Here is a 22717-nt window from a genome sequence, read left to right on the forward strand (position 1 = left end):
AGCATTTGTAATGAAGACTAAGCTAGCTAATCTATATAAAGTGCTTAAAACACTGCCTGACACATAATAGATGCTCAAAAAAGCATGTGACTGAAAATATAGATGAGACTGATTGCGTGCTTTCAATTAAAAAATCTAAAAAGACTTTCAGCCTATTATTTGCTTGTGTAACTGAAAATGAGTTCACATTTGGCTCATTGAGATCATAATAGAACTAAGTCCTCTATTCTGTTTGTTGCTATTACACAATACATGAATATGTACTCAATCTTGAAAGGCGGCATTAATCAGAATAGTAATTACTCTGAGAAGGCTATAAAAACAAGAGTTCATCTTTCTTTTATCAAGGAATAGCACAACTCTCAGACATTTTGAGGTCTGCCTCAACTTTACTGAAGTAACAATATCAGCAATGAAGATACTTTGTATTTTCCTGACCTTTGTCTTCACTGTGTCTTGTGGTCCATCAGGTAATATTTGTTAATATGAAAAAGGAGGGAAGAACAAAATGTTTTTTATAAATGCTTTACTCTGGAAAAAGTCAAACAATTAAATTGTTGTTAGGAGACTCCACATGAACCTATAATGCAATTCACTCTATTTTACATGAAAGAAGAAATGAATTGGACTGATAGTTGAGAAAATAAAGGGGGAAAAAAAATTCCCAGGATGTAGAATTAAATCTGTTTGTTATTTTGTTTGATGAGACTATGACTTCTTACATACTTCCTACTGCCTTCTCTTTTTAAATGTGACTTAATGAACTGATACTCTAGCTGTTGTCAAAATTAAGCTTTCTACAACTGGTCCAGTAATTTTGTGGGGAGAGGGGTGTTAGAGGTAGATGGTTATTTAGAACACAAAACAGGTAGACATTTTTTCCACATTTTTTTCTCTTTACTTTTGAGGAAGCATGCACAGATTAGATACTTAATGATATTCAATTTAAAAAAAAAGCTAGTGGCAAAGGAAATATTGTTGGATAAATAAGTATTTATATTGTCACAATTTGTAGGGGATAAAATGTGAACTTTTTAATACAATTGCCTGGACATGATTTTAGAAACTAAATGGTTTACCTCTATACTTTAAACAACTTTATATGCTTGTCTGTCTATCTATTACCTATCCACCTATTTATGCAAGGGGATTAGATCTGGATTTATGATCATAGATACTTTTTCTTAGTTTCACAGAAAAAAACAAAAGAAGATGTAGAGAGAAAAAGAGAATGTTATCTTGTTCGTGGTGCTTGCAAGACTTCATGCAACAGTTGGGAGTACATATATAATTACTGCAGTACTGAGCCCTGCTGTGTTGTACGGGAATACCAAAAGCCAGTCCCTAAACCCATCAATACCACAGGGGATATACTGTAAATTATAGGTCTACCATACTCCATAACACTAACTTGTAACATTACTATTAATAAAAATGAACTTTCTACTTTTTATCCATCTATTTTCATGTGGGTGTCCTCTGGCCTTCTCAATTACACAACTATATTATGGAGGCTAGTGAGTTCAATGCTGGGTTAGGTACAAGAGATGTAAAGAAGAGTGGTAGCTTATTTATTAAACTGGCAGAAGTTCTCCTCTACCCACATGACAAACACCTTTCATCTTTAATGCTTCCCTCTACCTCTGGCCTGTTTATTTGCCCTGTACAGTAGCCTTGTTATTTTCATATGATCTTTTAGGCATCAGTCATCAATCATGGTTTATTCTACCTTTCCATAATTTCAGCAAAATGTGCTTGAGTCTTAGACACAAAGTCATAAACACCTTAATCACATAATAAAACACTATTGGTGATGTATTTATAAGAACAATCAAACAAAACTCAACAGGGAGTAAAATGTGATGAGAATAAAAGCAAGTTAAAAACACTTTTAAAGGATTTTTTTTTTCTTATTATAAAGTATAAGAAAATTTGGAAGAATACAAAATATCCAAAGATAACAAAGAAAAGTCATTTCTAATTCTAAAGCTAACCTTTTATCATAATTAATTCTGAACATAGGCAGCCAGTCCAAGGGTCTTCTCTTCAGGTCCTTAAGAATTTTATTTAACTTCTTCATATATAATTCAGCGTTTAATACTTCTGTCCTTGTCCCTATCTTCAATGAACTCATTGTGTTTCCAATTTTCCACATTCCACATTAATTCTACCATAATATTGAATTAATATTGACATGACTTTCTTATGAATTATAAATTTTTCTATCAGCAAATACTTGATGTGTAGAATTTAAAGTCTCCACTGAGTATATTTTTTACCTATAGCTACAGCACAGATCTGGAAGATACAAAAATTTAGGTGAGAATTCTGATCTAGAGAAAATGTAAGAAGTTCAGTGAATTTGAGGTTTAAGAGGAAATGATAATTCCAAGTTTTCTTACTTGAATAAAATACTGAACACTGCAATCATTCACTAGGAAATATAGCAAGAGACATAGATTTTTGGAAAGGAACATTTATGGCATGTTGAGTTTAGACTTTTTAGCTGTATACAGGTGTGAAGCTTGGGACAGAAAAATGTGCTTCAAATATAGATTTCAGGAGCCATTAACAGAAGCGATGGGATAAAATCACCCAAAAGACTACTACAGATTGATGAGAAGGAAAAAAATGTCCAAAATTCTAAGGAGTAACATTTAAAGTATGTTAAGAAAAATTAGACTCCATAAAGGAGGGTAAGAAGGAGAAGCTAACCAATGGGAACTCACTCCCAGTCTTCATGTCTTCCCAGATGAGGTCTCAGACATAGAAGAAAAGAGGCAACCTATTGCTATTATGCTCTGTGTTAGTTTAGGGTTTTTTTTTAAGATTTTATTTATTTATTTGACAGAGAGAGACACAGCAAGAGAGGTAACACAAGCAGGGGGAGTGGGAGAGGGAGAAGCAGGCTTCCCACCGAGCAGGGAGCCCAATGTGGGGCTCGATCCCAGGACCCTGGGACCATGACCTGAGCCGAAGGCAGACACTTAACAACTGAGCCACCCAGGTGCCCCTCTGTGTTAGTTTTGACCCATACAATCAATGAGCATAATAAAATTGTTTTTGTTTTAAACCATCAAGTTTCAGGGTAGTCTGTGGCAAAGCAATATTAGCCAGAAGTGTATATAACTTCCAAACTATAAAAGTTTTTAAAAAAGAAAAAAGAAACAACACATAATGAATCATAGGCAAGTCTCCTGAAATGATGGAAAAAAGAGATCCAGAATTCTGTCCCTTCATAAAAGCAGCAAAATAGTGGCAAGAAATTGTCAAAATCAAATTTTCAAGAGTTCTCCAAATTAACCACAGATTTGCAGAAATCCAAGGAGCATTTATTGATTTAAAAAACAAAACAAAACAAAACAATGCTGAATCTCAATAAGAACAGCGAACTTTGTGGCAGTTCAACTGCCCCATTATTGTTCAACTCTTGCCTCACCAAGTAGCCTTGACAACCAGCAGCCGTCCAACCAAGGTAGCTGTGAATATACAAATAATATCGATAACTCAATAATAAAAACACACTAACCCAATTATAAAATGGACAATGGAGTTGAATAGACATTTCTCCAAAGAGGATATATGAATGTTCAGTAAGCACATAGAAAGGTATTTAATCTCAATAGCCATCAAGGAAATGCAAATCAGCACCACAGTGAGTTACCACTTCCCACCCTCTAACAGAGTTATTTATAATGAACATAAGACACATTAACAAATGTTGGTTAGGATATGAAGAAATTGGAACTCTCATATGCTGCTAGTGAGAATGTAAACTGGTGGAAACACTTGGGAAAATAGAGTTCCAGTTCCCGAAAAAGTTAAGCCTGGAATTTTCATTTGATTCTGCAATCCCACTCATAGGCATATATGCAAAAAAATTGAAAAATGGGTCAATGCAAAAACTTGCTCACAAATGTCCATAGCAGAATGATTCATAATAGCCAAAACAACCCAAATGGAAACAACCCAAATGTTTATAAACTGATGGATAGATAAACATTATGTGGCATACCCATACAATAGAATATTATTTTGGCAATAAAATGGAATAAAGTACAAACTCATGCTACAACATGGATAAAGGTCAGCAGACCTTTCTTGAGAAATATACAAAAATTTCCAGTAGAAGGAAAACTATAAAAGATAGAAATTTGGGGGCGCCTAGGTGGCTCAGTTGTTAAGCGTCTGCCTTCGGCTCAGGTCATGATCCCAGGGTCCTGGGATCGAGCCCCGCATCAGGCTCCCTCCTCAGCGGGGATCCTGCTTCTCCGTCTCACTCTGCCTCTCCCATACGCTTGCTCTCTCTCTCTCAATAAAATCTTAAAAAAAAAAGATAGAAATTTGGACCTTCACAAAGGAATAAATTGAGTTACAATTTGTAAGTTTGTGGGTAAATGTAAAATATTCTTTTCCCAGTTTTTAATCTCTGTAAAAGACAATTCACTGCTTAAAACAAAAGTAAAATATATTGTGTGGTTTATTGCATTGCAGAAAGACATGAATGAAAATAGCCCAAACTATGGGAAAGGGAAAATATTAGTATAGGATTGTAAGAGTTATACATGAAAGTTAAAGAGCTGTATTATAAACCCTACAGCAAGAACAAAAAAAAAAAATGTGTATAACCAATGGGGTAGATAAAATGTGATAATAAAAAATGTACATATAGGAGAGGAAGGAAAGGGGAACAAAGGAAAGGAGAACAAATAGAAAACAAATAACAAGGTGGCAGTTTTAAACAAAACCATATTATAATTTCATTAAGTGTAAATATTAAATGTACACATACCAGTTAAAAGATAGAGAATGTAAGGCAGGATATTATATTAATTCTTTTTTTTTAACAAATTATTCCAAGAAGTAACAGCTTTAAAAACCTTTATTTTCTCATAGATGCTGTGGAAAGCATTCCAGAAGCAGCTTAGCTTGGTGCTTCTGTCTCAAGGTCTCTGATGAGATTGCACTAAAGCAGGTGACTGGAGCTATAGACCTCTTGATACTCAACGAGGGTCAAAGGATCTGCTTCTAAGCCTGCTCATTTGGTTGTTGTCAGGCTTTGTTCTTGAGAGCTATTGGACATAGAGCTCCAATTCTTTATAACTTATTAAATAGAGGGTCATGGATTCTAACCAGACAATCTGGGCCACTCCATAGGAATTTTCACAACATGGTACCTTGATTCCCCCAGTACAAGTGATGAGAGAGAGAGAGAAAGGGAGAGAGGGAGGAAACAAGAGACAGATAGAGAGAGTGACACACACAAAAACAAAGAGACACAGACAAAAAGAGAGCCCAAGACTATAACCACAGTATTTTTAAGTGATTATAATAAAAAATAAGAGGGGCGCCTGGCCTGCTACGTCAATTGAGCACCTGAGTCTTGGTTTCAGTTCAGGTCATGATCTCAGGGTCGGGAGATCCAGCCCCTCGTTGGGCTCCTCGTTCAGCACAGGTCTGGTTGAGATTCTTTCCCCCTCCCTCTCCCTTCTCCTTTGCTCTCCCCCCCAGCCCCCCTTGAATGCATACAAAGGCATGCATGCTCTCTCTCTCAAATAAATAAATAAATAAATAAATAAATAAATAAATAAATAAATAAAATCTTTTAAAAATATAAGAAAATAAAATAAATAAAATCTTTAAAAATAAAATAAAATAAATCTTTAAAAAATATAAGAAATCTTTCAAACCAATGATTTAAGCCTCCATTTTAAGAACTTAGAAAAAGAAGAAAAAAGAATTTAGAAAAAGAAAGGCAAAATAAACCTCATTTTAGAAACTATATACCTCAATGAAGCCTTTATTTTTACTAGGCAGAAGGAAGGAAATAATAAAATAAGATCAGCAATTAATTAAATATGAAATGAAAAACAATAGGAAAAAATCAACAAAAATAAAAGCTGTTTTTTTAAAGGTAAAATATTGATTTTCAGAAATATCTAACCAGATTGATTAAAAAAAAAAGAGAAAGAGAAAGAAAGCACAAATGACCAATATTAGGAATGAATAGGAGAAAAGACAACAGATATAAAAAATACTAAAAGAACAGTAAGAGAATACAATAATCAATGATATACCTATACTTTGATAACTGTTATGAAAAGGAAAAATTCCTCAAATGATGTAAACCACCAAGATTCACACAAGAAAACATTTGCAACTTGTATAATTCTATATCCTTTTTAAATAATGTCTATTTACAAATCTTCCCACATAGAAAATACCAGGTATAGATGGCTTCATTGCTGAATTTTTCTAAATATTTAATAATGAAAGCATATTCATTATACACAGAACCCTTTGTATAATAGAATAAGAAAGAATATTTCCCAAATGATATTAGGAGGCCAGCATTATCCATAACAAAACTCAAAAAATGAAATTTCAAGGAGGGGCACCTGGATGGCTCAGTCAGTTAAGCATCTGCCTTAGACTCAGGTCAAGATCCCAGGGTCCTGGGATTGAGCCCTGCATGGACTCTCACTCAGTGGAGAGTCTGCTTCTCCCTCTCCCTCTGCACCTCCCCGGCTCCTGCTTTTTCTCTCCCTCCCCCCCTCTCTCTCTCTCTCAAATAAGTAAGTAAAATTAAAAAAAAAATTGTTTGGAAATTTACAAGCCCAAAAATAGCCATGATAAATTGAAGAATTGAGAACTAAGTTGTAAAGCTGACACTACTTGATTCCAGATTTTACTATAATGTTTCAATAACTAAGAGAATTTGGTATGGCCATAAAATAGAGATTGATCAACGAATCAGAACATAAAGTCTTGAAACAGATGCCAATATGTGTAGTCAATTGATTTTTTACAAAGTTGTCAAAGATACTCATTTGGATTATATCTTCATTTTTGGAGTTTCTACTCTAATAAAAACATTTCTACACACAGGAGATTCACTGTCAAACAAGAGAAATACTGTTCTTCCCGAACGGAGTTTTTAGTTTTGTTTAAATAAAACCACAACCCAGTTGAAGAAATCATGTGGAAAGGTCTAAGAGTTCTGGTACAGGAACTTGTGTCCCAGAAGAGTTCTAACCCCTCTGCTCACTTTATTTTTTTTTAAATTTTTTTATTAACATGTAATGTATTATTTGTTTCTGTGATTCATCAGTCTTACACAATTCACAGCGTTCATCATAGCACATACCCTCCCCAATGTCCGTCACCCAGACACCCCAACCCTCCCACCCCCTTCCACTCCAGCAACCCTCAGTTTGTTTCCTGAGATTAAGAGTGTCTTATGGTTTGTCTCCCTCTCTGGTTTTGTCTTGTTTCATTTTTCCCTCCCTTCCCCTATCAGTGATATCATATGATAATTGTCTTTTTTCACTTAGCATAATACCCTCTAGTTCCATCCACACCATTGCAAATGGCAAGATTTCAATTTTTGAGGGCTGCATAATATTCCATTGTAAATATACATACACATCTTCTTTATCCATTCATCAGTTGATGGACACTTAGGCTCTTTCCATAGTTTAGCTATTGTGGACATTGCGGCTATAAAGATTGGGGTGCACATGCCCCTTCCGATTACTACATTTGTATCTTTGGGGTAAATACCCAGTAGTGCAATTGCTAGGTCATAGGGTAGCTCTATTTTCAACTTTTTGAGGAACCTCCATAGTTTTTTCCAGGGTGGCTGCACCAGCTTGCATTCCCACCAACAGTGTAAGAGGGATCCCCTTTCTCTACATCCTCGCCAAAATCTATTGTTTCCTGACTTGTTAATTTTAGCCATTCTGACTGGTGTGAGGTGGTATCTCATTGAGGTTTTGATTTGGATTTCCCTGATGCCGAGAAATATTGAGCACTTTTTCATGTGTCTGTTGGCCATTTGGATGTCTTCTTTGGAAAAATGTCTGTTCATGTCTTCTGCCCATTTCTTGATTGGATTCTTTGTTCTTTGGGTGTTGAATTTGATAAGTTCTTTATAGATTTTGGATACTAGCCTTTTATCTGATATGTCATTTGCAAATATCTTCTCTCATTTGTTGGTTGTCTCTTGGTTTTGTTGACTGTTTCCTTTGCTGTGCAAAAGCTTTTTATCTTGATGAAGTCCCAATAGTTCATTATTGCCCTTGCTTCCCTTGCCCTTGGTAATGTTTCTAGGAAGAAGTTACTGTGGCTGAGGTCGAAGAGGTTGCTGCCTGTGTTCCCCTCTAGGATTTTGATGCATTCTTGTCTCTCATTGAGGTCTTTCATCCATTTCTGTTTATCTTTGTGTAAGAAAATAGTCCAGTTTCATTCTTCTACATGTGGCTGTCCAATTTTCCCAACACCATTTGTTGAAGAGACTGTCTTTTTTTCCATTGGACATTCTTTCCTGCTTTGTTGAAGATGAGTTGACCATAGAGTTGAGAGTCCATTTCTGGGCTCTCTAGTCTGTTCCAGTGATCTATGTGTCTGTTTTTGTGCCAGTACCATACTGTCTTGATGATGACAGCTTTGTAATAGAGCTGGAAGTCCGGAATTGTGATGCCACAAGCTTTGCTTTTCTTTTCAACATTCCTCTGGCTATTCGGGGTCTTTTCTGGTTCCATACAAATTTTAGGATTATTTGTTCCATTTCTTTGAAAAAATTGGATGGTATTTTGATGGGGATTGCATTGAATGTGTAGATTGCTCTAGGTAGCATTGACATCTTCACAATATTTGGTCTTCCAATCTATGAGCATGGAATGTTCTTCCATTTCTTTGTGTCTTCCTCAATTTCTTTCATGAGCATTTTATAGTTTTCTGAGTACAGATGCTTTGCCTCTTTGGTTAGATTTATTCCTAGGTATCTTATGGTTTTGGGTGCAATTGTAAATGGGATCACATCCTAGGTCATAAATCAGGTCTCAACCGGTACCAAAAGATTGGAATGCCACTGATTTCTGTGCATTGATTTTATATCCTGCCACTTTACTGAATTCCTGTATGAGCTGTAGCAGTTTTGGGGTGGAGTCTTTTGGGTTTTCCACATAAAATATCATATCATCTGCAGAGAGTGAGAGTTTGACTTCTTCTTTGCCGATTTGGATGCCTTTTATTTCTTTTTGTTGTCTGATTGCTGAGGCCAGGACTTCTAGTACTATGTTGAATAGAAGTGGTGATAGTGGACATCCCTGCCGTGTTCCTGACCTTAGGGGAAAAGCTCTCAGTATTTCTCCATTGAGAATAATATTCGCTGTGGATTTTTCATAGATGGCTTTTATGATAAGTTTAAAGAAGCCCATTCAACCTACATCCACAGACCTTACTATGAGAATTCCCCGAAGCAGAGGCTTTGGGGTAAAGACAAGGAAATCCCCCTGAGGTATTTAATTCTTCATCTTAGAACCAGTGCTTTTACAACAATATGTAAAAGCAAAGGCATGAATAAGTAAGATAACACCACCAAACAGAACACTAGATCCTGAGAAAACAGTTCAAGGAAAACAGAGTTTAATATGAACAAAACTCTCAAATATATTTGCAGAGGGATTCAAGAAGATCTTATATCTACAAAACAAAAACACTGCGCCATGGCAAAAGAATAATCAGAGAACAGATAAGGGCGCTTACATCCTAAATATGTTTGCTTAAAAAAATTAGAAAAACTGAAAAGTGAGGGGCACTTGGGTGGCTCAGTCATTAAGTGTCTGCCTTTGGCTTGGGTCATGTTCCCAGGATCCTGGGATGGAGTCCCACATTGGGCTCCTTGTTCAGCAGGAAGCTTGCTTCTCCCTCTCCCACTCCCCCTGCTTGTGTTCCCTCTCTCTCTGTCTCTCTCTATCTCTGTCAAATAAATAAATAAAAGAAAAAAAAAGAAAAAGTGAAAGATATTTAAATCATAAAGTAAGTAGATATAAAAATAAGATTTTTTTATAAAAATAAAAAAAGAAGAAAGAAGAAAATTTCAACGTCTGACTAAAAGAAATCCCCCAAAGAGGGAAGATAAATATACACATAATGAGGAAAAGGCTTTATCAGAGAAAGAAATAGAAAAAGAGAAGAGAACACAACATCTTCCCAGATTTGAAGATAGAAGCTCACCTGTGCCAGACAGAACTCATAAAAAAGAAGTTTACACCAGGAAATGTGTGAATCATGAGATTTGGCTACAAATTATGAAGAGAATGTCCTATAAGTATCTAGAGAGAGGAAAAATCAAACCATTTAAAAGGACCTAGCCTAGCATTGGAATTCTCATCAAGAAAACTGAATGGTAGAAATTAGTAGAGTAATGACTTCATAAATGATTTTGAGCCTAGATTTTACATCCAAACAAGCAGGTATGAGGGCAGAATAAAAATGTTTTCCAGCATTGAAATTCTTGTATTTCCTCTCTTTTTTGAGAACATTTCTGGATGGAGGGAAAAAAAAAGAGAGAGAGAGAGGAGACGTGAGATCCAAATCACAGTAGATTCAGTGTAGTTGAACAGGTTCAGAAACTCTTAGAATGAAGCAGGGACAGGTATAGCCTATGGTACTAGGGTAAACTTAAGGATGAGGAATGACCATTATTTATATTTTTCATCCACATCCAGAAGATAATTATAGGAAAAAATATTTTTCAAAAACATCATAACCAAAAATGAAACAACTAAAACCAAAAGACTTGAAAACATTTGAGAAAAAAAAAAACTAAGAAAGAAGAGAGAAAATAAAATAATAATAGTAAAATAATAGTAATAATTCACTTGACTTTGAAACTAGTATTTGTTTTTGGTTAGCACATCAGACACATTAAAAAGGCAATAGAGTTCATACTATTATTGTATTACAGGATTTCAATATAAAGCTTCAACGTCTCAATTCTGAGTGCAAATATTATCCTAGACAAGATAAAAGGAAATGTATGACAACAAGTGAATGAGATGTACAAAGTGGGGAGGAATGTTGGAGGGAATGGCAAGGGGACTAATGTCTTCATTTTAAATAGAGAAAGTTTAATGTTGTGACTAATGTTGGTGGGGAAAAAAACGAGGTATTTAAGTGTTTAAAGATAGCCTACAGAATTTTTGAAAATTAATATAACTTTCTAATATTTGAGGAGCAGAACAGCACAGGAGTGTAAGTGATCTGAATCCACATTTTTCTTTCTTTCTTTTTTTTTTCCAAATAATTGACTTTTATTTTTAAGGTTGACAAATTCTAGAGCACAACACTAAAGGGGGCCTCTTAAGGAAAAAGGAGGGCAGGAGACATTGAATTCTCAGGTGTCAGCAAGTGGTACTACTGACCAACAACTTTTGGTTTATTCTTCTCATGTAACAAGAAATCCAGAGGTTGGCAGTCCTTGGCTGGTGCAGCAGCTCCTCGAGGCGTGCTATCAGGATCCAAGTGCCTTGAGTCTTTCTACGGTACCACCCAGAGAAAGGATCTGCCTTCCTTAGGCCAAAAAATGGCTCCAATACTCCTAGGTTTCATGTATGTGCTCTTGGATGTAGCAGGATGTAGCGAGAAGGACAAAGGTTCTTGCTTACCAGATCTGCTTTCTTGTATCAAACACCTGGTAGCTTTATTAAGCAGATTTCTACTTATCTCTCTTTTTTATAGAGTTATTAACTACAGTCTCCATGTTATACATTAGATCCTCTCTTCTATCAAGATCCCTTCTATTAGAAGCTCACTTGTACAAGATCCACTTTATCTCTAAAATTGCCAGAGCTGTTATATGGCCACCTTTAGCAGGAGCTGGGGAAGTATTCTTAAATAGGCACATTATCATCTTCCTCCAAAGTGGGCTTCTGCTAATGAAGAAGATGCAATAGGCAATCTGTTTAATGACAAAATCCTCTGTAGCAATTATGTTAATTTTTAAAATTTTACTGATCTGGAAAAATGCTCAGAATATAATGTCATGTGAAAAGCAGGACAGAAAACATATGCAATATAATCTCAATTTTGTTTAAAAAATACATACCCCACACGTGGGAGTTCCAAAATGTTAATGGTAGTTAATATCTTCAGAGTTAGCCTCATGTCAAAAGGGTATTGATAGACAAAATTTTTATCATACTAAATTTTTTCTGAATCTTTTATAATGAACTTGTATTATCTTTAAATAGAAAAAAAAAAAGTGTCACTTTAAAAAACACCCCATATATTCTTAAGGACGACTAAGTCCAAAATATTTACACTTACTCAGTTTCATCTTCATTGTCAAAAGAAAGGAGGCAACTGTTTTTGATTTGCTTTTGTGAGTTCTTTTTAACTGAGTCCTGCTTATTTATTTCATCTTCATTTGCCTTCCTCTTTCTTAAGCTTGCTGTTAAACCTGAATATTTTTCATCCAAGGAACGTTTGACTGGTTTTCCATACATGATTCTTCCATCAAGTATAGCCGGTTCTTCATCTGCTTTGGCAGCCTTTATTTCTGCTTTAATTTTCATGACTTCTTCAACTGACAGGTCTCCCCTTTTTTTTTTTAAGATTTTATTTATTTATTTATTTATTTGACAGAGAGAGAGATATAGTGAGAGAGGGAACACCAGCAGGAGGAGTGGGAGAGGAAGAAGCAGGCTTCCCGCGGAGCAGGGAGCCCGATGTGGGGCTTGATCCCAGGACTTTGGGATCATGACCTGAGCCGAAGGCAGACGCTGCACGACTGAGCCACCCAGGTGCCCCAGGTCTCCCTTTTTTAAAACCACCACTTGGGGCTGTTCATCTTCTTTGTCACTGGGGTCACCATCTTCATCTGGGAGCTGAGGCTGGATTCTCTTGGTTTCCACCGTAGGCCCTTCCCTGTAGCCAACCTGTTCCTTGAAGCGAGCCAGGAACGTTGGTTCAGCTGGCCGCACGTACGAAACCTGGTTCCGCTTGCTCATAGCTGCTCCCAGTAAAAACAGGTTCCAGGGGCCGCCTGGAGATGGTACATTGGCGACAGCCTGAATCCACATTTTTCTTAGTGGAAACCAAAAGATACATTTTGTGGTTGCCACACAAGGACAAAATATTAAGCTAGATCCTAATTCTTATGCAATAATAAAGAGAAGACCTAAACATAGATTGAAAGAGGAAATTATTTCTATTCATTAAAGGTCTTTTTTCAATATTTATTGTGTGCCTATATTATTCTGATAAAAAAATTAAAATAAATGGAGACTAATTGGCCTTTTCTAGGAAAAAGCAGAGCTCCGTAAATATTCAAGTTGCATCTGAAAATAATTCAGTAAAAATTAATGACAAAAGTAAGGCTTACTCTCTGTCCTTTGGTAAATGAGTAATTTGGGGAAATCAATGGGATTACTGGATATAAGTAAGAATTGGGGATATATGGACATATTGATGAATTTGCATACCAAATTCGTGACTAGAGTATATTTTGAAAAGTAACCAGGAGTTTAACTGACAGAGTAATGTTCAATTGTTTCACATCTAAAATGGTAAATATTTCTCTTAAACCCACTCCATGCATGCCCATTGCATCAATGTTTAATTGATCACCATTGATATAATGGTGTCATGTGGGCAGCTATCTTCCACATAAAGTTTCCTCTCTAAAGATCAATAATTTCAAGTATTTTCAATTTGGGCAATTCTGCCCACAGCCCTAGTCAATGGTGCAAAGACAAGTACATCAGATTAAAACAATTTCCGGATAAAGAGTTTTTCTTCCATTAGAAAACTATAAATAGTAAATGTCTCCTGGCTTTTTGGAAAGTGTGCTACTCTCTAGATTTTGTTACCAAATCTTCCAGCAGCTTCTTTCTGCAGAATGAAGATATTTTATCATCTCCTCCATTTTCTGTGTTATGTGACCTTCATCCTACCAGGTAAAATAAATGCTTGTTTATAGAGCTTCTAGCTAAAAATAGAAACACCAGATTATAAAATAACACAATCAAATCAATTAAAGAAGTCTCTTGATTGTGTTGAATCTGTTTCCTCATTAGAATAGTGTTATACTAATGTACTCAACTCGTTTTCTTTTCTTTTCTTTTTTTTTTAGGATTTTGTTTATTTATTTGACAGAGAGAGAGATAGCGAGAGCAGGAACACAAGCAGGGGGAGTGGGAGAGGGAGAAGCAGGCTTCCCACCAAGCAGGGAGCCCAATGCAGGCTTGATCCCAGGACTCCAGGATCATGACCTGAGCCGAAGGCAGATGCTTAATGACTGAGCCACCCAGGCGCCCTCTCAACTCATTTTATTTTAAAGATTTTAATTTATTTAAGAGAGGGAAAGAGAGAGAGAGAGAGCAGGAGCAGGGGGAGAGGCAGAGGGACAAGCAGACTCCCTGCTGAGCGCAAAGCCAGAGCCCACACAGGGGTTGATCCCAGGACCCTGAGCCGAAATTAAGAGGTGGATGCTTAACCAACTGAGCCACCCAGGCCCCTTCAACTCATTTTGAAAATTAATATGGTCAAGGTAGATCCTCTGGTTATTTTAGGTCTTGATTGTTTCAGATACTTAAATTATTTTTAAAAATATAAATTAAAAAATTTATTTCTAAAATTCAGAAATGAAGATTGCATAATAAATTGGGTCTAGTAGGGGCACCTGGGTGGCTTAGTCAGTTAAGCATCCAGCTCTTGATTTTGCCTCAGGACATGATCTCAGTGTCCTGGGATCTAGCCCCCATGTTGAGCTCTGAGCTCAGTAAGGAGTCTGCTTCTCCCTCTCCCTCTGCCTCTCCCCCTGCTGCTTGCGTGCTCTCCTCTCTCTCTCTCAAATAATTTTTAAAAATAAATAAACAAACAAACAAATAAGGCCCGGGGAAGATGAATGATTGAGAATAACAGTAAATATCTCCTGAGATATCAATAATAGAATCTATAAAATGATTCAGGATATAGTATCAAAATATGCTGGGCAATGAGATACAGTAGGAATAAAATGGCAAATAAAGAAATATCATCACAAAAAATCCTTGTTGAATTAGTTAATACATTAGTAAAGAAATTCAGCAAAGGCTTTATGAATCAATTAAAAGCTTTTGTTTTGTTTTGTTTTGTTTTAGATTTTATTTATTTGCGAGACAGAGAATGAGAGACAGAGAGCATGAGAGGGAGGAGGGTCAGAGGGAGAAGCAGACTCCCTGCCGAGCAGGGAGCCCGATGTGGGACTCGATCCAGGGACTCCAGGATCATGACCTGAGCCGAAGGCAGTCGCTTAACCAACTGAGCCACCCAGGCGCTCTTATGAATCAATTAAAAATAAATATTTAAAATACGTACTGCAATGAAGTGCATGTTGGAGATTTTATGATATTCTTGAGAGGTCTGTCCTCTGAGGGGATCCAGGCTCTCTAACAATGAAGATATAAATTGATATCCAAAAGTGTTCTAATTTGGACCTAGAAAGTTGGGAATTCAAGAGGTGCAACATGTAACAGAAAGAGAACTGAACTGAAACTTAGAAGATCTAGATTTTATTACTAGCTTCCTACTTAATAACTTCTGAACCTTGCCACTCAGAGAACTTAAGTGATTTGCCAAAGTCTTTAACAATTAAAAAAAAAAAAGAAAATACAAGCAGAATCAATAACAACCACAATCTTAAATAAAAAGTCTGATATAAAATATTGTGCTTGCTAATTATATGCACCTCAAAAGACTGCAGTTAGGATTTAGCGTAATAATGTACCAGTAAGTAGCCCTACAAACTGAAAATTAGTCTACCAATTTAGATACTATTATAATTATTATAGTTGCTGATGTTATAGTTATTATGATTATCATTTTTTAAAGGTTTATTTATTTTAGAGAGAGAGAGACAAAGAGGGAGAGCGTGCATGTGGGGCAGGGGGGTTGCCAGTGGGAGAGGGAGAGAAAGTCTTAAGCAGACTTCGTGATGATGACCCTGAGATCATGACCTGGGCTGAAACCAATAGTCGGAGGCTTAACTGACTGCTCCACCCAGGCGCCCCAGATATTATAGTTATTAATAATGAAGGGGAACTGAGGAAGTGGGGACCTCAAAGATGATTAGGGAGGATGTTGAGGCCCATGGTGCTAGTGTGTCAATCAATAACCATGTAATACTGAGTGGCTAGTGATCTACTGAGCACAATGCTGGACACTAAGGAAACAAAAATAAAAGAAAGACACAGTAATTCTCTAGGCATATTAAAAGCTAGTTGAATAAACTCAGATAAATCAATGAATTCCCTGAATTAGAAGGCTTATAAAAGTATGCTCTAAATAGTAAGAATGGTGGAATTATGGCATGGCAGTTGTGGAGGTTTGGGAAAATGTCCTGCATTCTCTGATGAAGAGCTTTGAAACTGGGGATAAGACACTTGTATTTAGACCTTGGAAGGTGAGAGAAAGAAAGGGAAGACAAGAAGTAAATATGCGTGTCTAGCATGTGCCAAACCCCATTTAGTAACTTCTCATGTAGATATCTAATCTGACCTTCCAGACAACACTCTGAGATACCTGTTATTGCCTCTTTTTATACAAGAGGAAAATGACATCAAAGGAGAGAGTTTTTCAAGGTCACACCTATTATATTGTGTGATAAGTGGAATATAAATATTGGAATACAAAATCCTAGCATATTTGTTCTTTATAGTTCATCGTGCTTTCTATAGAAGACACTGAGGATAAAGTACAAGATGAATAGATTATTTGGCCAAAAGCAGTGAAGTCACATGGGAATATAGGTGTGCTTCAGATGTGTGGGGACTATACCATTTGCTGAGCATTGCAGAAAACTTTAAATAATGTAATGAAGACACTTAGTGTATGAGTATGACCACAAACTTTCCTTTACCTTTTGATCATTCAAACAGATACTAAGTTATAATGTGTACTGAAATGGACAGAATGCTCTACATTTGGCCTTTGCTGGACCAAAAAAATAGGAAGGGTAATACAAGGTATCAGAGTGAGTGGCTTTGAAGGAGTTTATAGAGTAGTACATATCAATTACACAAAGGTGTGGTTTGTCTATTTATAGAACCTTAAAGTCATTAAAGAAGCAATAAAAAGTATTCAGTCTAAGTGGATACTTTGTGAAGATGTAAGATGAGTGATCCAAGCAGAGTGATACCATGCTGGAGGGAGAGTTATAGAAAATTGATAGAGAATAATACTGACGATGGTTAAAACATGACAGAATGAGCAGTATTTTAGTCAGTATTTTAGTACAAGCAAAAATAATCCATAGAGATAGTGAAAACAGCATACTAGTGGTTTATAGAGTGAGCTTGTCATCAAATAGATCAGAGTTTATATTAAGGACCTGAGGCTCCTTTGTAGTTGTGGAGAAGCTTTAATTCCTTTAACTGTACAATGGAAAGGTAATACCATTAATTTTATAAGATTTTGCAAAGATTCAGAGATAATGTAAGCAAAACATTTATCACATTCAATATCATATTGCAGTATTTCAAGAAATGGAAAAATAGAAGTAGAAGTAGAAAACAGAAAAAGAGGAGAGGAAGTAGTTGAGAAAGAATACAAGGTACTGTCTCAGTATAGCCACTTGTTAAGATGTCTCAGAATGGACCTTAAATGACAGAAACATGGTGGCCTTAGAAACTTTAAGATGTATTGCTTGGTGCATGGGAGGCTGAGTCTAAAATAGTGGAGGAGAGACCTTCACCTGTGTTGAATTGTTGGTGGAAAGACAGTAATGGTCCCGGTGCTCTAGATTTTATTAAATTTAAAATCAAGTTGATTTGGTTACAAATGAGAATTACCAATAAAATGTTGGGAGAAAAGTGGAGCTCATAAAAATAAATAACCTCTTCCCATAGGCCAGGATTTCACTGACTAGCTAAGTAACTTCTCAACCAATCCAGAAAGATGCTATATGACAAATGAATACCATGTTAGTGCCTCTCTTGCGGCAATGATTTGTTTTTATTATTTTGTACTTGTTAAGGTAATTTGCAAATTAGTCTTAATATTTTTCTGTATGTTCATCCACCTGACTTAAAGAATTATACCTTCTTCAATATCCTTGAATAAGCTAAGGAAAAATAAAACACAAATATTAATATTTTAGAGCATTTTATGACTTTTACATGATGGTACTATTAATTGATAGGAAGTGTCTTCAATAGTAGAGATCCAGGTGCCAACCATAAGATAAGAGACAAGTGCAACCCTTACCAGACTGACAATATTTGAGAAATAGAAAAGAAAAAAAGAAAAAAAGGATTTAATTCTAAGCTCTGAATAAGAGGTCGGTAAGAGATGGGGAACAGAAGGTGACCTTAAATTCTCAGTTATCCAACTTTGAGTTAAGACATCAAAGTCAAGGGAACTGACAAATAATTCTACATAAAGGAGCTAAAATTATTTTATTTAAATTTGTCTAAAGTAAAATTTTTCTTACGTTCAGGCTGCAGAAAGGAAACCCACTTATTAAGCATATATAGAGTATATTAAGTATGTATTACTATTGATTCTTTGTATGGATAAACATATTCATCTTAATAAAATTCTATTTTGTCATTCAGTGCTCAACTTCTGATTTTCACATCTTCAGGTTCCTCCATAGTCATAAAATACTTAAAGGTCCTAGAGACAACGAGCTACCATAAGCAATATCAAATTTGAGACAATATCCAGATCTGTTGAGTGTTTGTCATATGTCACTTTCCAACTTTTTCAATGTAGAGGCCATGGATTACATATTTAAAATGCAAATTCTGGTTTGGAACAATTTAAGATTGAACCCTGGGTTAAGCATGTATTAGTTTTGCAACCTTGGGCAAATTATTTGGTCACTCAAAGCCTCAGGTTTTTTATCTGAACAGCACCAACCTCAAAGTTTTATGGCAGTTAAATGAGATAATGTATGCAAAATATTCAAAACAATACCTGACATACAGTAGGTTTTCAATGAAGGAAATCTATTTGTGTTATTATTGGTTTTTGAACTTAAACATATCATATGCTCTTTCAACTCTAGGATGAGAATCATACTACTTGTCTGACTGGTTCTTGTTCTTTTTATACTCCTCCTGTGCATTTGAATAACACTTGCTCATTTTTAAGGTTAAATTTTCATATCACTCTTCCATGATACAACACCATGACATTAAGCAAACACTTAATCTGTTCACACATTAGACCTAATATATTTCTCTATCATAAGTATCTGTACTTAATTAGCCTCTCTCTCTCTCTCACTCTCACTTTGGCTCAGTGTTTTGCTTTACCTCCAGAAAAAGCCCACCACCTGGTCTAAAAGTTGGAGTCAATAAGGATTTAATTTAAACTATAGTCTTTTTATTCACCATTAATTAATAACAGTTCTTAATCTGTGAGAAACTATTATGTTCCAGACACTATTGTACACCTGTTTATATGTTAATTCATCATGTTTCATAGAGACTCTGTGAATGAGATACCATTTTCTCCATTTTACACATGAAGCAACTGAGGCTCGTAGGGCTTACCCAAAGTTACTTAGCTAGCAAATAACAGCATTAAACTTCAAGCTTAAAGTCCATGGCTGTAAACTCTGCAGTTAGAAAAACTATCAATCTGTACCATACAAAGATTTTGAAAAATCAGTGATTTGTTGTTGACCTCTGAAAGTCGGGGACCTCGGGCTGTTTGCTCGGGGTCCCCTGTGCCTCGCTACACTGTCGTCTCTTTTTGGGGCGGTGAAGGAACTGAGAAAAAGAGACGACAGTAAAGCAAGGCACAGGGGACCCCGAGCGAACAGCCTGAGGTCCACGACTCTCTGAGGTCGACAATTTGTTTGCTCTACTTGATGTTAAAACTTTACAATAAAAATTATAGTAGTCTTGGGCGCCTGGGTGGCTCAGTTGGTTAAGCAACTGCCTTCGGCTCAGGTCATGATCCTGGAGTCCCGGGATCGAGTTCCGCATCGGGCTCCCTGCTCAGCAGGGAGTCTGCTTCTCTGACCCTCCCCTCTCTCATGCTCTCTCTATCTCATTCTCTCTCAAATAAATGAATAAAATCTTTAAAAAAAAATTATAGTAGTCTGTTTCGCATAGCAGCAACCTGATATTAAAACATAATATAAAATTGTAAGTTTTTTTCATATAGCCTCTCCCATGCACTGAGGGGGATATATGGACAAAAAAACAAAACAACAAAACAAAAAACACGAAACAATTGCTTAAAGGCATTACAGAGTAAATGGGTCAATTAAAAGTTACAGTGAAAAGATCAAGTTGAGATCAACTTCTGAGGCTAGAAGCATTCTTCTCCCTAGAAGCATCTGACTATTCTTAAAGACACAGGAAAGAAGATGAAAAACAGAAATCTGATAGCCTTATGCTACCACTGGGGCAAAAATTGTAATTCAGAGCCTGCAAAGGAAGGAGAACTATGGGAATACTGGTGTGCTTTGGCTGAGGATCCCAAAAAACTACAAACTAGGTTAAAAGGACATTAGTCCAGCCATCCAGCCGTCCCAGGAACTAATACCCACTTTTACATTATCTCAAGTTCTATAAATGGTTTAAGATTATCCAGGAAGGTTAGTTGGTAGCCTTAGCCATCAACAAGGAACAATAATAAATCATTCTGGAGAAAGATAACATCATTCTAGACCTCAAGTTATTTCTTCAATCTTTCATTAAAAATGTATGTGACAAAAATAATCAGGAACAAATGAAAACAGAACTATCCTATCAAAAATCAAAACCAGCATACAAGGGAAGAGATTAACAAGGAATCCAGATAATGAAGTTACCAGACCTAGACTTTAAAATAACTGTGCTTAACTTGTTTAAATAAAGAAAAACAAAAGTAAAAACTTGGCATAGATGTGAAGACTACAACAAAGAGCAAAAATAAAATTCCAGAACTGAAAAATTCATAAAGCAAAATTAAATACATATTGAATGTGTTAAATAGTTGCTTTTACATAATCAGTGAGATATTTAATGATGATGAAAGATGAATCAGAAGAAAATATCTGGAATGAAACAAGAGAAAATTAGAGGTTGAAAAATAAGAAAAAAGGTGAAGGAGGGCAGGAAGGATGAAGGAAAGAAGCAAGGTAGGAAAGAGGAAAAGAAGGAAGGGGGAAGAAAGAAAGAAATGAAGGAAGGAAGGAAGAAAAAGCATAGCAAATTGCTAAAAAACAAAACAAAACAATAAAGCAAAGCAAAAGTTGAAGAAAACAACATATCATTTTCAAAGGGTCAGATATTAAACTGAAAGTTGACTTCTCAAAAAACAACAAAGAAGTCAGAAGACAAGGTAGTGATATCTTCAGAGTCCTGAAAGAAAACAACTATAATCTAGAATTCTGTATCAAATGAAAATACCCTCTAGGAGTGAAGATAACATAAGGATATTCCCAAATAAAAACAGAGAGTTCAACATCAGAGCTCCCGTATTAAGGGAAATTCTTAAAAGATTGTTTGGCCAGAAGGAGAATGATTTTCTATGTGGAAGCTCAGAAACACAGGAAAAAACAAAAAACCAAACAAAAAAAAACAAACAAGCAATGATTTTTAATAAGACTTTGGTAAGTTGAAACTTCTAGCATAAACACAAAAAAAGAGTAAAAGATAATATAACTACACAATGGTAAATTATATGATGGGATTATAAAAAATAACCAATATATAGAAAAGAAGATAAGAAAAAAAATAACAGGATATATTTCATCCAATATATATTACTATTATAAATATTAGTGTAAAGTTAAAAAAATAAGAGTGAATCTTTTGAATGTAGTGAATATAGTTTTGAATGTACTGAATAGTTTATATGAGAAATATCTAATATATGAGAAAAGAGAAATTATAAAATCTAAAGGTTAAGAAAGGATATAAAACCCCAACAAAAGCATGGTGAAGTAGTTATATTAGTATTATATAAAGTAGACAGTAAGAAAAAAATGCATTACTAGAGACAAAGAATGATTATTCATAGTAATAAAAGATTCAATTCAACAGGATAATATTGCAACCATAAATTTAAAGCAACAAATAACTTAGTCTTGAAATATGTAAAGACAAAAAAAAGAAAGACAAAAAGAGTAGAGAACACCATAATAATGGGTGATGATAACACACCTTCCTCAGTTACACAGAAAACAGAGAAAAACAAACAACATAAATGTAAGAATAAGAAGATATAAATATGAAGATTAACGAAACTCAACCTAATTCAAAGAAGAAATATCAGTGAGTATTAGAAAATATCATCATCTGAACGGTAATAAAAATGAGAGCACAAAGCTCATAGAACACAGCTACAGTAGAGTTTACAGGGAAATCCATACCATTATATTCATATATCTGAACAGAATAGTGTGGTACTGGTCAAAGAGTAAACAAATAGATCAATAGAACAGGACAGAGATCTCAGAAATAGATCCCTATAAATATAGTCAACTGATACTTGACAAAAGAGCAAAGGCAATATAATGAAGAAAAGACAGTCTCTTCAACAGCCGATGTTGGAACAAGTGGACATCCACATGTGAAAAAAGTGAATCTAGACTAGTGAATAGGCTTGAAATGGCTCATAGATCCAGATGTAAAATGCAAAATTATAAAACTCCTAGAACATAACATAGAAGAAACCTAGATGTCCTTGGGGATGGCAATGACTTTCTGGATACAGCACCAAAGGCACGATCCACGAAAGAAAGAGTTGATAAGCTGGACTTCATTAAAACTAAAGACTTCTGCCCTGAGAAATATAACAAGATAATGAGATGACAAGCCACAAACTGGGAGAAATATTCGCAATAGACACATGCGATAAAGGACCATTATCCAAAACATACAAAGAACATTTAAAACTCAACAATAAGGAAACAAAACAAAATAAAAACAAAAGGACCAAAAAA

The 22717-nt window shown here is 35.5% G+C and overlaps 2 protein-coding genes across 2 annotated transcripts; one reads left to right on the forward strand and one right to left on the reverse strand.

Moving 5' to 3' along the window:
- Positions 1–412: 412 nt before the first annotated feature.
- Positions 413–1379, forward strand: DEFB113 (defensin beta 113). The gene is made up of 2 exons (XM_021692115.1): positions 413–470; positions 1189–1379. Exons 1-2 carry the CDS (start codon positions 413–415, stop codon positions 1377–1379), a joined length of 249 nt encoding a protein of 82 aa, XP_021547790.1.
- A 10716-nt stretch (positions 1380–12095) lies between these two features.
- Positions 12096–12797, reverse strand: LOC110582149 (uncharacterized protein KIAA1143 homolog). Its single transcript, XM_021692097.1, has 2 exons — positions 12587–12797; positions 12096–12382 (listed from the first exon to the last, which is right to left on the reverse strand). Exons 1-2 carry the CDS (start codon positions 12795–12797, stop codon positions 12111–12113), a joined length of 483 nt encoding a protein of 160 aa, XP_021547772.1. The 3' UTR covers positions 12096–12110.
- Between the last annotated feature and the right edge of the window lie 9920 nt (positions 12798–22717).

This window comes from Neomonachus schauinslandi, chromosome 8 (assembly GCF_002201575.2).
Source record: "Neomonachus schauinslandi chromosome 8, ASM220157v2, whole genome shotgun sequence".
Lineage (NCBI taxonomy): Eukaryota > Metazoa > Chordata > Mammalia > Carnivora > Phocidae > Neomonachus > Neomonachus schauinslandi.